The sequence below is a fragment of the Muscardinus avellanarius genome (genome assembly GCF_963383645.1).
Source record: "Muscardinus avellanarius genome assembly, chromosome: 16".
Taxonomy (NCBI): Eukaryota; Metazoa; Chordata; class Mammalia; order Rodentia; family Gliridae; genus Muscardinus; species Muscardinus avellanarius.
Window position 1 is genome coordinate 48,157,511 of NC_137802.1, and position 12,799 is coordinate 48,170,309.

Here is a 12,799-nt window from a genome sequence, read left to right on the forward strand (position 1 = left end):
ATGCTAACTGCGGGACTTGGCCTGCAACTTTGGTGCCCTAGCCGACAGCCCTCCAGCCTCCCGCCCCCGCCCCCTCGCAGCCCCTGATGGCTAGTTGCAAGGAGATTAAGGGTGTTGGGGCTTGGAGAGGCCCCGCCCAGGTGGAGCTGGGCTTTCCCCAGACTGCATTGAGGGCTGGACTCAGGGACACACCCACCTCTCTGCTCCCTGCAGGAGGAAGAGGATGGAGGACGAGGAAGGGGACCAGGAGGAGCAGGAGCAGGAGGTAAGGAGGGTGGGGCCCGGCAGGCAGTGGTACCCAGGCGTGGCTGGCCAGACCAGCCTCCAGCTTCTGTTTCTCCGCAGCTCCCCCAGTCTGTCCCACTTCCATCTTACTCCTGTCTGTCTTTTCTTTCCCTCCCTCCCTCCCTTCCTTCCTTCCTTCCTTCCTTTCTATACTGGGGATTGAACCCAGAGGCATTCTACCTACAAACTACATCCCTAGCCTGATTTTGTTTCTTATTTGGAAGCAGGGTCTCAGTAGGTTCCTGAGAGCCTCGTTAAATTTCCAAGGCTGGCTTTCACCTGTGATCCTCCTGTCTCAGCCTCCCAAGTGCTGTCATTACAAGCGAGCGCCACACGCCCGCTGTTTCTCTCTCTGGCCCACTCTGGGCATCCCCTCCGCGCTTTCCTCCCTCTTCCTTTTCTCACGTCCATCTCCCGTGGGCCCGTCCCTTCTGCAGATGTCTGACACAGCGCACTCTGGTGCAGATGGGTATCTGCCACCTGGCTCCTGCCCTCTCCCTACTTGCTCCCAGCCCAGACTGAGGCCCAAGGCCTGAGGACCTGTTGTGGGGTGCACTGAGCATGGGTCGTCCTTGTGGATGGAGACAGTGGGGTCCTGGTGGGAGTGGGGAGCCCTGAGGTCTTATTTGTGAGCCTAACTCCCTTTGCTCTTTCCCTCGCTACTCCAAGGGCCCCTGGCCGGCTCAAGGCTCCAGGGTAGTCAAGGCAGAACAGCCTGCTGGTCCAATTCTGCCCCACCCAGGGCTTCTGCAGGTGGCCACAGGGACACTGTCTTCCTAGTCCCCTTGCCACTGGCTGTGGTGGGATCTGCACCCGTCCCGCCCAGGGCTCTCCACCCCTTCTTTGAAGGCCCCCTTCTTGAAGAGAGTGAGTGGGAGCCGTGGGTGGCAGGTGCCTGGGTCTGTGCTCTGGCCATTCCTGTGTGAATGAGCGGCTCTCTGCCGTACATCTTCATGACTTGACGTGGGTTTTCCGTACGCCACCTTTTCCTTTGCTTTGTGACGCATGTGTCTTTGTGTGTGACTCTGTCTCTTCAGCTAGACAGTGAGCCCTGGAAGGCCCAGAGCGGTGCCTTCCTTCCTGAGTAGCCTGGTTTCTAGCACACATTAGGGACCCCGCAGGTGTGTTGGGGACAGCTGTTTGTGTGTCTATAAAGGTTTTCACTCTCCCGGGCCTCTGGCTGTGTGCGTCCGTGGGTCTGTGAATGCTTGGTCTGTGTGAGTGCAATCTTTCTCTGAGTGTGTGTCCCCTATGTGTGTAGCTGTGCATGGGTGTGACCTTCAGCAGCCATCCCCAGCTAACCTGGCTGATGCCCACCAGGACCCTCCTCCCGCCACCACCTGGAGCCCATGGACACCATCTTTGTCAAGAATGTGAAGGAAGATGGCCCTGCCCACAGGGCGGGGCTCCGCACAGGTGAGGGGTCTCAGTTCCAAGGCTCACTGCTTCCCTCTGGGGCTTTGCTCCCTGACACCCACCCCCATTCTGGTTGGGGTGGGATTCTTTGGTCCAGATGTTAGGAGGCTCCTGTCCCCCTGTCAGTCATGCCTGGCACAAGGGCACCCAGTGGGACCTTCCATACCCCTTGGCCTCTTACATGTGGCTGCCCCTTGTCCCCAGGAGACCGGCTGGTGAAGGTGAATGGTGAGACTGTCGTTGGGAAGACCTACTCCCAGGTCATAGCTCTGATCCAGAATAGGTGAGCTCCCCCTGCCTCCGACCTTCTGTAAGAGCCCCCAGCCTGCCCTGGGTCCCTGGAGGCTGGGATGGCTGCTGCCCCAGCCCCGTTGCTGCTCCCAGTCTCACCCTCTGCCCTGTCTCTGTAGTGATGAGACCCTGGAGCTCTCCATCATGCCCAAGGACGAGGACATTCTCCAGCTGGTGAGTCTTGCATCTGTTGCCTGCACAGTGGCCCGATGTGGGGGGCCGACAACCCTCTTCTCCTGACCTCCCTCAGGGAGACAGAAGGAAACAGCCTGGTATTGCCCACGGGAGCTGCCAGGCCCGTCCCTGGCTGGGCTGGTTGTTGCTTCACTTGGGGAGAGGGGAGGTGCTGGCCTCGGCAGGCAGGATTCCTGCCAGGGTATCTGGAAGGAGGGCGGCCCGGCAGGCCTTGCCAGATTGGCACGTTCTTGCCGGCTCGGGTGAGAGATGCCTGTTCCCCAAGTTTCCTCCCCGTCTGGCACTGAGTGAGAGTGTCTCTGTAGGTGTACACACACGCACGCACGTGTGCACGCATACCCCAGCACACCCTGTTCTACCCCACCATCATAGGCACCACTCAGCACACCAGAAAAATGTACCAGACATACAACACAACTCTGCAGTCACACTTCCTATAACACCCTGTCCTGCAGCACACCGCAACACACACCACACCAGGTCCAGGCCACAGAACAGGCAGCCCGGCATGCCACCTCCGGCTGCTCAGAGCAGGACCTCCATTCCCCGCAGCACCCTGTGAATGCCACGGTGGGTCACTGTGCGTGTGTCCGCACTTCTTGCCATTGTGACATAAGCACCCATGGCTGTGTTGTGTACAAACATGCCCAGCCCATCTGTGCACAATCATATTTACAGGATCCATCTGCTTGGTATCATGCCCAGGTGCATTCTACCTCTGAGCTACACCCTCAATCCTTTTTAGTTTTATTTATTTATTTTTCTTTTGTGGGTATGGGGATGGAACCTAGGGGCATTCGACCTCTGAGCTACCCCCCAGCCCTATTTTTTATTCATTTTGAAACAGGGTCTTACTAAGTTGCTGAGAGCCTCACTAAGTAGCTGAGGCTGGCTTTGAACCTGTGCGATCCTCCTGTCTCAGCCTCCCAAGCGCTGGGATTACAAGCGTGCACCATCACGCCCGGCCTTTAGTTTTCTTTTGAGACAGGGTCTTGCTAAGTTCCTGCGTGCAGACCTCTGGCCTGTGATCCTCCTGTCTCAGCCTCCCAAGTGCTTGGATTACAGGCGTGCACCACCCCACTCAACAACAGGATCCAAAATGTATACAAGCTTGGGATGCGGCTTGGTGGTAGAGCACTTGCCTAGCATGCTTGAGGCCCTGGATTCCATCCCCAGCACTCAAACATAAAACAAAACCAAAACCAAAATTTCTGCAGTGGTGATGTGCAGTCTTAGTCCCCCCCCCCCAGCCCCATCCCCCTAGGATGCATTGTGGATCTAGCCACTGTGTCCCACAGACGCCGTGCAGAGCATGCTCAGGGCAGTCCTCTCTGCCCAGTGCCCAGTTCCCTGGGCTTCTGGGTCCCAGCCAGATGCCAGCTTGCTTGCCCCTGAGGTCAGCGTCCCCCAGGGGACTTCTGAAGGCCAAGGCCCTGAGGCCTGAGAGCTGCCGGGCTGGCTTTGGCTCTGGACATACATTCATAATCATTGTAATCACAGAGCCACGTTTGGCACCGTGCCCCTGGAAGCCTCCACCCCGCCTCAAATGAAACCTTGGTCTTCCTGGGGAGGGAGGAATGGGGGCTTTGATCAGTGGATGGCTCACCCCCAAGTTCCCAGATCCCTGCCTGTACACTTTCCCCAGCGGAGGCGAGGCTGTTGAGGGGACAACGATGGGACTGCAGTGCCCCACCCTTCCCAGCCCGCAGGGGCCCTGGGTGGCAAAGGGCAGATGTCTTAAGCTCTGTTGCCCAGGTTTCTGTGGTTGGCAGCCCCAGATGTCAGCATCTGGGAGCCTCACCAGCCCCCCCATCCAGTCGCCAGAGGGTGGGGCCCAAGCATTCCTGTGGTTGGGAGCCAAGGCTGGAGGCCAATCAGGCTGCAGCTGCTGCTGACGCCACAGCCGACGCAGGCCCCTCCACACCCATCCTCCCTCCTTCTCCGTCAGCGAGAGCCGGTGGGGGCAAGGAGGAGCACCGGGGAGCGCCGGAGGGCAGACTGAGGGGACTGCAGGGGGGCCGCCCGTGAGGGTTGGCGAGGTGGGAGGCATAGGGGCGGGGGCGGGATGCTGCTGCCGCTGTGATGCGGGGAGCCCCGGGAGTCGACAGGATGGCTGGAGGGAGAGGTATGTGTGTCCCCAGCCTGAGTGCTGGCTAGCCGCTCACCGAAGGGGCTGAGTGTGCGGGGGTGTGGTTAGCCGGCCCTCATCACATGATGTTTGTGTCTGGGGCTGGAGGGGTAGTTATGTGTATGTATGTGTGTGTCTCATTGTGTTCCCTGAGTGTGTGAGTGTGTTTCAGGGTGTGTATCTTCCTGTGTCTCCTGTGGTAGTGGTGTGTGTGTGTGTGTGTGTGTGGTTTTTCCCTCTGACCCTTTGATACTTTTCCCTGAGATAGGCTCACAGTAGCTCACTGGGGCAGGGCCAGGCCTGGGCCACAGGGCTGCTGTCTCTGGGGGCCGCCTCCTTTTTTGGCTGGGGCTGGGCCTGGGCGCCAGCCCTGTCACTCCTCAGCAATGCAGCGTCAGCCTCAGCAGCCAGTGCCAAATTCCAGGCCCGGGGGCGGCAGAAGGTGGCCCAAGGCCCCTCGGCAGGTCAGATCCCTGCTCCAGGCCCATCTGGAGGGAGCAGGAGGTGGGCACACTCCTTAATCGGGGCCGCTTGGAGGAGGCCCCAGCTCCCATCCAGGGGAGAGAAGACGGTGCCTCTCCCATCCTCTCCCACCCACCGACAGTGTACCCCACCCTGGACACACCCCTCAGCCTGCTTTTTTCTCTGTCAGCTGCCACCCTGACTGGTCTCTGGTGGCTACTCCCAGCTCTACCCGAGTGGCTGTGGCATCTTGAGACATAAGGAAGCAGGGAGGTAGCTGTGGCCAGGATGGCGGGAGGACCCCAGGAACAGATGTTGGAATGTTTGTGGCTAAAGGCTATCCTTGTCATAAGTCGTAGACAAATTCCAGCTCTTTTGTGAATGAGTACGTGTGTGTGTGTGTGTGTATGTGTGTGTGTGTGTGTGTGTGTGTCTGTCTGTCTGCCTGTCTGTCTTCTCTTTCTCAGTGGCCTCTTATTTCTTTGTCCTCCCTCTGGATTCTGGAGCATCTCACCTTTATCTACTCAGGATGCCCTGCTTCATCCTCTCCCCCAGGCCCCTTCTGAGGACCTGCACCTCCTAGGGTTGTGTAGCCTGCACTGTGGGGCCCGTGGGGCTCTGCTCAACAGTCTCTGTGTCTCTGGCCAGGCCTACTCCCAGGACGCCTACCTGAAAGGGAACGAGCCGTATTCTGGAGAGGCCCGCAGCATCCCGGAGCCGCCCCCACTCTGCTACCCTCGAAAGACCTACGCCCCGCCGGCCCGAGTCTCTGCCTGGGCCACTATGGTGCCTGAGCCCATCTCAGCACTGCCCGCCGACCCTCGGAGTCCTGCTGCCTGGAGTGACCCAGGGCCCCGCATCCCATCTGCTACCCGTGCCCATCCGGACAGCTCCTGCTCGGGGATGAGCCAGCCCCGCCCCAGCCCTGGTGCCTTCCCCCACCTCCCCGCGGAGTCCCGGACGTCCCGTGCCTTCCCCGAGCCTGGCAGCCGGGTGCCCCCCAGCAGACTGGAGTGCCAGCAGGCCTTGTCGCACTGGCTGTCGAACCAGGTACCCCGCAGGGCGGGGGAGAGACGGTGCCCAGCCATGCCACCCCGGGCCCGCAGCGCCTCCCAGGACCGGCTGGAGGATGTGACTGTCCACCGTCCGTGGCCCTGCTCCACCTCCCAGGATGCCTTGAGCCAGGTGGGCCAGGAGGGCTGGCACCGAGCACGCTCGGATGATTACCTGAGCCGGGCTGCCCGCTCTGCCGAGGCACTGGGGCCGGGAGCACTGGTGTCACCTCGCCTTGAGCGCAGCGGTTGGGCCCCCCAGCGTCCGTCTGCCCGCACCTCTGCCTGTCCAACCCGGGACCTGTCAGGGGCTCAGGCCCCGCCCACAGCTGGCCTGCAGGGCCTGGACGACATTGGGTATATCGGGTACCGAAGCTACAGCCCATCATTCCAGCGCCGGACCGGCCTCCTGCATGCACTCTCCTTCCGGGACTCACCCTTCGGGGGACTGCCCACCTTCACCTTGGCCCAGTCCCCTGCGCCATTCCCACCAGAGGCCGCCGAACCCCCCAGGGTTGTCCGGCCAGAACCCAGCACCCGCGCCCTGGAGCCTCCTGCTGCGGATCGTCGCGAGGAGGTGGTCCTAAGGCAGAAGCCTCCTACAGGCCGCAAGGTCCAGCTGACCCCGGCCAGACAGATGAACCTTGGATTTGGTGACGAGACCCCGGAGCCTGAGGTCAGCGGACGAGTGGACCGCCTGGGCAGGAAGGTGACCCCTCTGGCCACTACCGAAGACTCTCTGGCCTCCATCCCCTTCATCGGTGAGTTGTGGAGCGGGTGGCTGTCTTGGAAGACTCGGGTGTCTGTGCTGTGGTGTGCACCACCACGCGCGAGACTGGGCTGGCTGCCCAGAGGAGTGTTTTCTTCATATGTCCGTCCATCCATCTGCCTGTCCATTCATCTGTCACCTTTTTCCCTCTCCTTTCGCCTCCCCACCCATACCTTCACATGCCAGCCCCTTCTTCCTCCCTTCTTCCTTTGTTCATTTGTTTGTTCCTCCCATAGGTCCCCCCACCGTCCTTTCCTTTCCTCTTTCCTTCCACCCCTCCATTCTGTCTTACATGCTTTCTTTGTATCGTTCACTCTTTGTTTTTGTATCGTTCACTCTTTGTTCTTCCATCTGCCCTCCAGCCCTCCAACAAGTACTCGTGCCAGGCGCTGTGCTAGGCTGGGCTGTCCTGGGGGACAGAGCCACAGCCAGCCAGTGGTGTGGGTGTGGCCTGGGGCCGCCTGTGTGGCCTAGACAGGGATGTGTCAGGTGTGGAGGGAATCCTGGGAAAAGGACATTTGGCTATGACTTGAAAGATGAGAAGGGGTTAGTTCAGGGAAGAATGTTTGGGGAGAGAGACCACACTGCGCAGAGTCCTTGAAATGGGAGAGGCAGGACGCTCCTGCGGGTCTCGAGGGCCCTTTGGCCAGGGAGTCTCATCATGATGTCACCGGGGCCGAGGGAACTGTGAAGCTCGCTTGTAGAATCCTTGGTGAATGGGAGAGGCGAGAGGGCAGAGAGACTGGGGTGACTTCTCGCTTTTTGGCCTCACCTGCATATTGTGAATGGGGCAAGGAGGAAGAGTAAGAAAAGCCGTAGGGCTTACTGTATATAAAGGGCCAATGGGACGGGCTGGGTCTAGGGACAGGAGGAAGACTGGGTGCCAGATAATGGCACTGGGAACGGGCGCCCAGAGGTGGGCGCTGCCGCAGGGCAGCCTGTGGAGCGAGGGACTGGGGCAGGGTGGAGAGATCCTCCGTGGGGACATGCCTGGCCAGACGAGGGAGCCAGCTGTCAGATACTTTGAGTGTCTGAGGGGGAGACCCTGCCCTCGGAAGCTCCCAGTCCAGCGGGGTGCATTGGCTCTGCCCTCAGGTGGGAGGCTCAGCCTCTGTTGAGGGGAGAGATCCTGGAGAGGGGCTCCAGGCCGAGGTAGGGACAGGCAGGTTCGTCTCTGATACCTGCACCTCTTCCCGCTGTTTGCACAGATGAGCCCACCAGCCCCAGCATCGACCTGCAGGCCAAGCACGTCCCTGCCTCTGCCGTGGTCTCCAGCGCCATGAACTCAGCTCCTGTTCTGGGTACCAGCCCGTCCTCGCCGACCTTCACCTTTGCCCTCAGCCGCCATTACTCTCAGGACTGCAGTGAGTGTGCCCTGGGCCTGTGCCCCCCCACCGCCTGTCCTCTCCCTACTGATCTCTGTTTCTGCTGGAGTCCCATGGGGAGAGTGACCTCCAGCCCGGCTAGAAGGGAGGACTCTGGGGAGGCCTGTGACCTGCCGCTGTGCTGACCCTGAGGCCCAACATGGGCGGCTTTGCAGGCAGCATCAAGGCCGGCCGCCGCTCGTCCTACCTGCTGGCCATCACCACGGAGCGCTCCAAGTCCTGCGACGACGGGCTCAACACCTTCCGAGACGAGGGCCGGGTGCTGCGGTAAGTCCTGGGCTGGGGTGGGGTGGGGCGGCCGTGGCCACCTGCGTCAGCTGCGTCCTGGCTGTGCCTCCGGGTTAGGCCGGTGACGGGAGAGCGGGTCCTCGCCGTGCTTCCACAACCCTCACGCCGCTCCTCGCTCCCCAGGCGCCTGCCCAGCCGTGTGCCCAGCCTGCGAATGCTCCGGAGCTTCTTCACCGACGGGGTGAGCAGCCAGCGCGCACGGGTGCACGAGGGTGGCAGGGAGGGCCGCTGTGCTCCCCCGCGTGGGCTCTGGGCCTGCGACTCCAACACCCAAGAAGAGCCACTCGGGCCGGCTCCCTATGCTTCCTCCCTGCGCTGGCCACCCTCACGCATCACCCATGGGACCCACCCCTCTTCTGTCATTACTTAAGGACACCCGAGGACTTTGCTCTTGCCCCTTCCCCAGAATTCCACTTTCTAGGTGCCTCCTCATGACCACAGGACGCAGTCACTTCAGAATTCCGCCACCCCTGACATTCCACACCGCCTCCACTTGTGTGTTTTCCTCCTGCTTCTTCCATCTCTCTCTTTCCTCCTCCTCGTCCTCTCCTTCTCCCTCTCTCCCCCTTCCCCTTCTCCTTCTCCTCCTCCTTCTTCCAAGGATAGAACCCAGGAGTGTTTAACCTCTGAGCTATACCCTCAGCCCTTCTGTTTCAAGACAGGGTCTCACTAGATTGTCTGGGCTGGCCTTAAATTCATGCATCCCGTTCCCGGCTTAATTATGTCTGCCCTCTTGCCTGCCCGGTGCCCCAGCTAGAACACAAGCTCCCCAAGCAGGGCTTTCGTTTGCTTTGCTCACTGCCGGATCCCTGGTACCTGCCACGGTGCCCGCCCAGGGTAGAACTGCCAGTGTTTGCTTGGCGTCTTCAGGGGATGGGGTGAGATTGATGGAGAGGCTCTCAACCTCAGGGCTCAGGGAGACAAAGGAGAGGGTCTCCAGTGGCCACACTTCTTGTTTTTGTGGTGGGTTTTCTGCATGGTGCTGGGGCTAAAACCCAGAGCCAGTGCTTTATCACTGTGCTATACCTGCCAGTCCAAGACTCCTCCTCCTCCTCCTCCTCCTCCTCCTCCTCCTCCTCCTCCTCCTCGTGGTACTGGGATGGATCCCAGGGGCTTTCTATCTCTGGGCTACACTCTTAGACCTATTTTTTATTCAGAAACAGGGTCTCACTAAGTTGCTGAGAGCCTCACTAAGTAGCTGAGGCTGGCTTGAACCTGCACGATCCTTCTGTCTCAGCCTTCTTTTTTTTTTTTTTTTTTTTTTTTTTTTTGGTGGTACTGGGGTTCCTGGAAGCCCTTCTACCTCCGGGCTACACTCCCAGACCTATTTTTACATTTTCATTTTTGGAAACAGGGTCTCCTAAGCCAGCGCGCGCGGCTGGCTTCGAACCTGCGCGATCCTCCTGTCTCCGCCTCCCAAGCGCGGGGATTACAAGCGTGCGCCACCACGCCCGGCCTGTCTCAGCCTTCTAAGTGCCCGGATTACAAGCGTGCACCACCACGCCCAGCAGGAGACTCTTCTTTTGATTATTTATGGACTGGAAAAGCCATTGTGGTCTCAAAGCTCCCTGTCTTTGGGTAGTTTGACACCTTGAAGACACCGCCACCTGGCTTATTCTTTATCACTTCCTCAGCTTACTTAACTCTCCCTCCAGCCCCTGCTGCTGCTGGAGGCTGTTGACACTATCACTTCCTCTCTTTAACTCCTTGTGGACATGACACCTCCTCCACTCTTTCAGTGGTTGTTGATCTCCCCACTTCCCCTGTTTACTTAACTCCTTGTTGACACGATCACTTCCTCTGTTTCCTTAATTCCTTTAAGGCTGTAAAGTTAAAGGAGGTTGATGTTTCTAGCGTGGAGAAGCATGTGGTCTGCCGGCAGGTCATACCCTTTCCTCCTTTCTGGCTTCTCCATTATGTCTCGTGACTTCAACACAAGTGGTCCAGAGAGGGGAAGCAAGGCCCAGGAGTCACACAGCACATCAGACTGTGGCCCAGACTTACAGCAGGCCCATGTGGCTGCAAGTGTTCCATGGCACTATGGGAGCTGCCCTGTCTGCTCTCTGTCGCCCCCTGCTGTCTCCAGATAGCTGGCACTGTGGAGCTGCCCTGTCTGCTCTCTGTCGCCCCCTGCAGTCTCTGGATAGCCGGCACTGTGGGAGCTGTCTTATCTGCTCTCTGTTGCGCCCTGCAGTCTCTGGATAGCTGGCACTGTGGAAGCCGCCCTGTCTGCTCTCTGTCGCCCCCTGCAGTCACCCTAACTTCTTTCTGTCACCCCCTGCAGTCTCTGGACAGCTGGGGCACCTCTGAAGAAGCTGACGCCCCTTCTAAGCGACATTCGACCTCTGACCTCTCAGATGCAACCTTCAGCGACATCAGGAGAGAAGGCTGGTTGTATTATAAGCAGATCCTCACCAAGAAGGGAAAGGTATGATGGGCAGAGGAAGGGGCCAAGGGCGGATGGAAGTTGGCTCTGCAGGAACTCTCCAGCTCCTACACCTACCCTGCAGCCTCTGGAGCCAGAAAGAACAGTGTAGGCTGCAGCATGAGGGAAAGGGGTTAGGTGCTAAGAAGAACCTCCTAGTGGGTCATTTAAAGAATTTATGAAAAGGAGCTTAAGAGGAGAGGAGTTCTTTGCTGTGGGATGAATCTGAGCAAATCATGCTTGGCATCCTAACAAAGCCATCCCACAGTGATCCTTTATTGGAAGAGCACCCTGAAAATGATCACTGGGGCTCATAAAAATGAGGAGCAAGGCCAGGGTGATCCTCATAGGGAAACTGAGACCCAAGAAGAAAGCAGAGACCAGGATTTTCAGGGCCTTGTGGCCCACAGAGGGTTTAGTTTTCATTCCAAGGGCAAATGAAGCCCTTGGGGTCTTCAGGGAGGGAGTGACAGCTTTACAAAGCCTGTTTGGCTTCCCGGAGAGGGGCCACCTGGAGGCAAGAAGACCAGCTAGAAGCCAGCACAGAGATACAGGTGAGAGACAAGGGTCCTGTGGGCCTGGGCCTGGCAGGAGGGGCTGGGAGGACATGGGAGGGAGGATGAGCGAGACCCCAAAGAGCCAGCCGGGCATGGTGGGCACGCTCCTAATCCCAGCATTTGGGAGGCTGAGACAGGAGGATTGCGGTTCACGGACAGCCTCAGCTACTTAGTGAGAACCTCCAAAACTTAGTGAGACCCTGTTTCAAAATAGAGAATTAAAGACTAGGGCTGGGCCGGGCATGATGGCGCATGTTTGTAATCCCAGCATTTGGGAGACTAAGACAGGAGGATCGCACAGGTTCGAAGCCAGCCTCAGCTACTGAGTGAGGCTCTCAGCAACTTAGTGAGACCCTGTTTCCAAATAAAGTATAAAATAGGTCTGGGAGTATAGCCAGGAGGTAGAAAAGCCCCTGGGTTCCACCCCCAGTACCATAAAAAAAAGAAAAGACTAACAAAAGGAGCTGGGTGTGGTGGTGCACGCTTGTAAACCCAGCACTTGGGAGGCTGAGACAGGAGGATTGCACAGGTTCGAAGCCAGCCTCAGCTACTTAGTGAGGCTCTCAGCAACTTAGTGAGACCCTGTTTCCAAATAAAATATAAAATAGGTCTGGGAGTATAGCCCGGAGGTAGAAAGCCCTTGGTTCTACCCCCAGTACCACCAATAAAACAAACAAAAAACAAAACTAGGGCTGGGTGTTGCTCAGAGGTAGAATGCCCCTGGGTTCCATCTCCAGTACTAAAACAAACAAACAGACAAAAAAAAAAAAAACCCAAAGAGCAAGACCCCTATGTCCTTGGGGCATGAACCTGGAGTCCTAGTCCCGTGCCCTGAGCTGGGAAAGAATGGGAGCAATGACCGCCCTCTGTCCCCTCAAGCCACCCACACAAAACTGGCAGAGTGCTTAGAGCAAATGGGTTTGGCTCCTGACGGCACCGCAGATTACTCTGAGGGCTTGGGACTCACCCACCTGTGACTCAGTGTCCTCATCTCTAAGTGGAGCTGACAGTAATCTCTACTCCTAAACCTGTTTCTGGGGACCAAATGAGATGATCTAAACTCAGGGTTTACCTGGGGCCTGGCACTTGGGAACTGCTGTTCTTCTGCCTGGCAGCTAATACAGTGGCCTCGGTGTCAGAGGTGAACACCCAGCCCTCCCGGTGGACGCCGAAATCCACCAGTGCTCAAGTCCCTTGTATAAAATGGAGTGGTATTTGCATGCAACCTACACATGTCCTCTGTGTACTTTATATCATTTCTGAGTTGGGCATGATAGTACATGTGTGTAATACCAGTACTTGGAAGGCTAAAACAGGAGGATCACAAGTTCATAGCCAGCCTCAGCAACTTAGTGAGACCCTATTTCAAAATAAAAAATTAATAGGCCTAGAGGTGTAGCTCAGAGGTAGGACTCCTTTGGATTCAGTCCTTAATCTCACACACACACACACACACACACACACACACACACTCTCTCTCTCTCTCTCTCTCTCTCTCTCTCTCTCTCTTTCTCATCTCTGGATGACTTATAGGGCCTAATGCATT

At 58.0% G+C, this 12,799-nt stretch overlaps 1 protein-coding gene across 1 annotated transcript in view; it reads left to right on the forward strand.

The window, feature by feature from the left end:
* ARHGAP23 (Rho GTPase activating protein 23) overlaps window positions 1-12,799 on the forward strand; it is a gene marked incomplete at both ends in the record, with an annotated part of 87,624 nt that overhangs the window by 38,718 nt on the left and 36,107 nt on the right. The window contains 9 exons of the mRNA XM_080714050.1: window positions 214-265; window positions 1,606-1,701; window positions 1,906-1,984; window positions 2,112-2,166; window positions 5,426-6,590; window positions 7,807-7,962; window positions 8,139-8,250; window positions 8,395-8,452; window positions 10,556-10,699. Of these exons, the coding sequence (XP_080570176.1) occupies window positions 214-265; window positions 1,606-1,701; window positions 1,906-1,984; window positions 2,112-2,166; window positions 5,426-6,590; window positions 7,807-7,962; window positions 8,139-8,250; window positions 8,395-8,452; window positions 10,556-10,699 (1,917 nt within the window). The remainder of the gene's footprint in view (window positions 1-213; window positions 266-1,605; window positions 1,702-1,905; window positions 1,985-2,111; window positions 2,167-5,425; window positions 6,591-7,806; window positions 7,963-8,138; window positions 8,251-8,394; window positions 8,453-10,555; window positions 10,700-12,799) is intronic.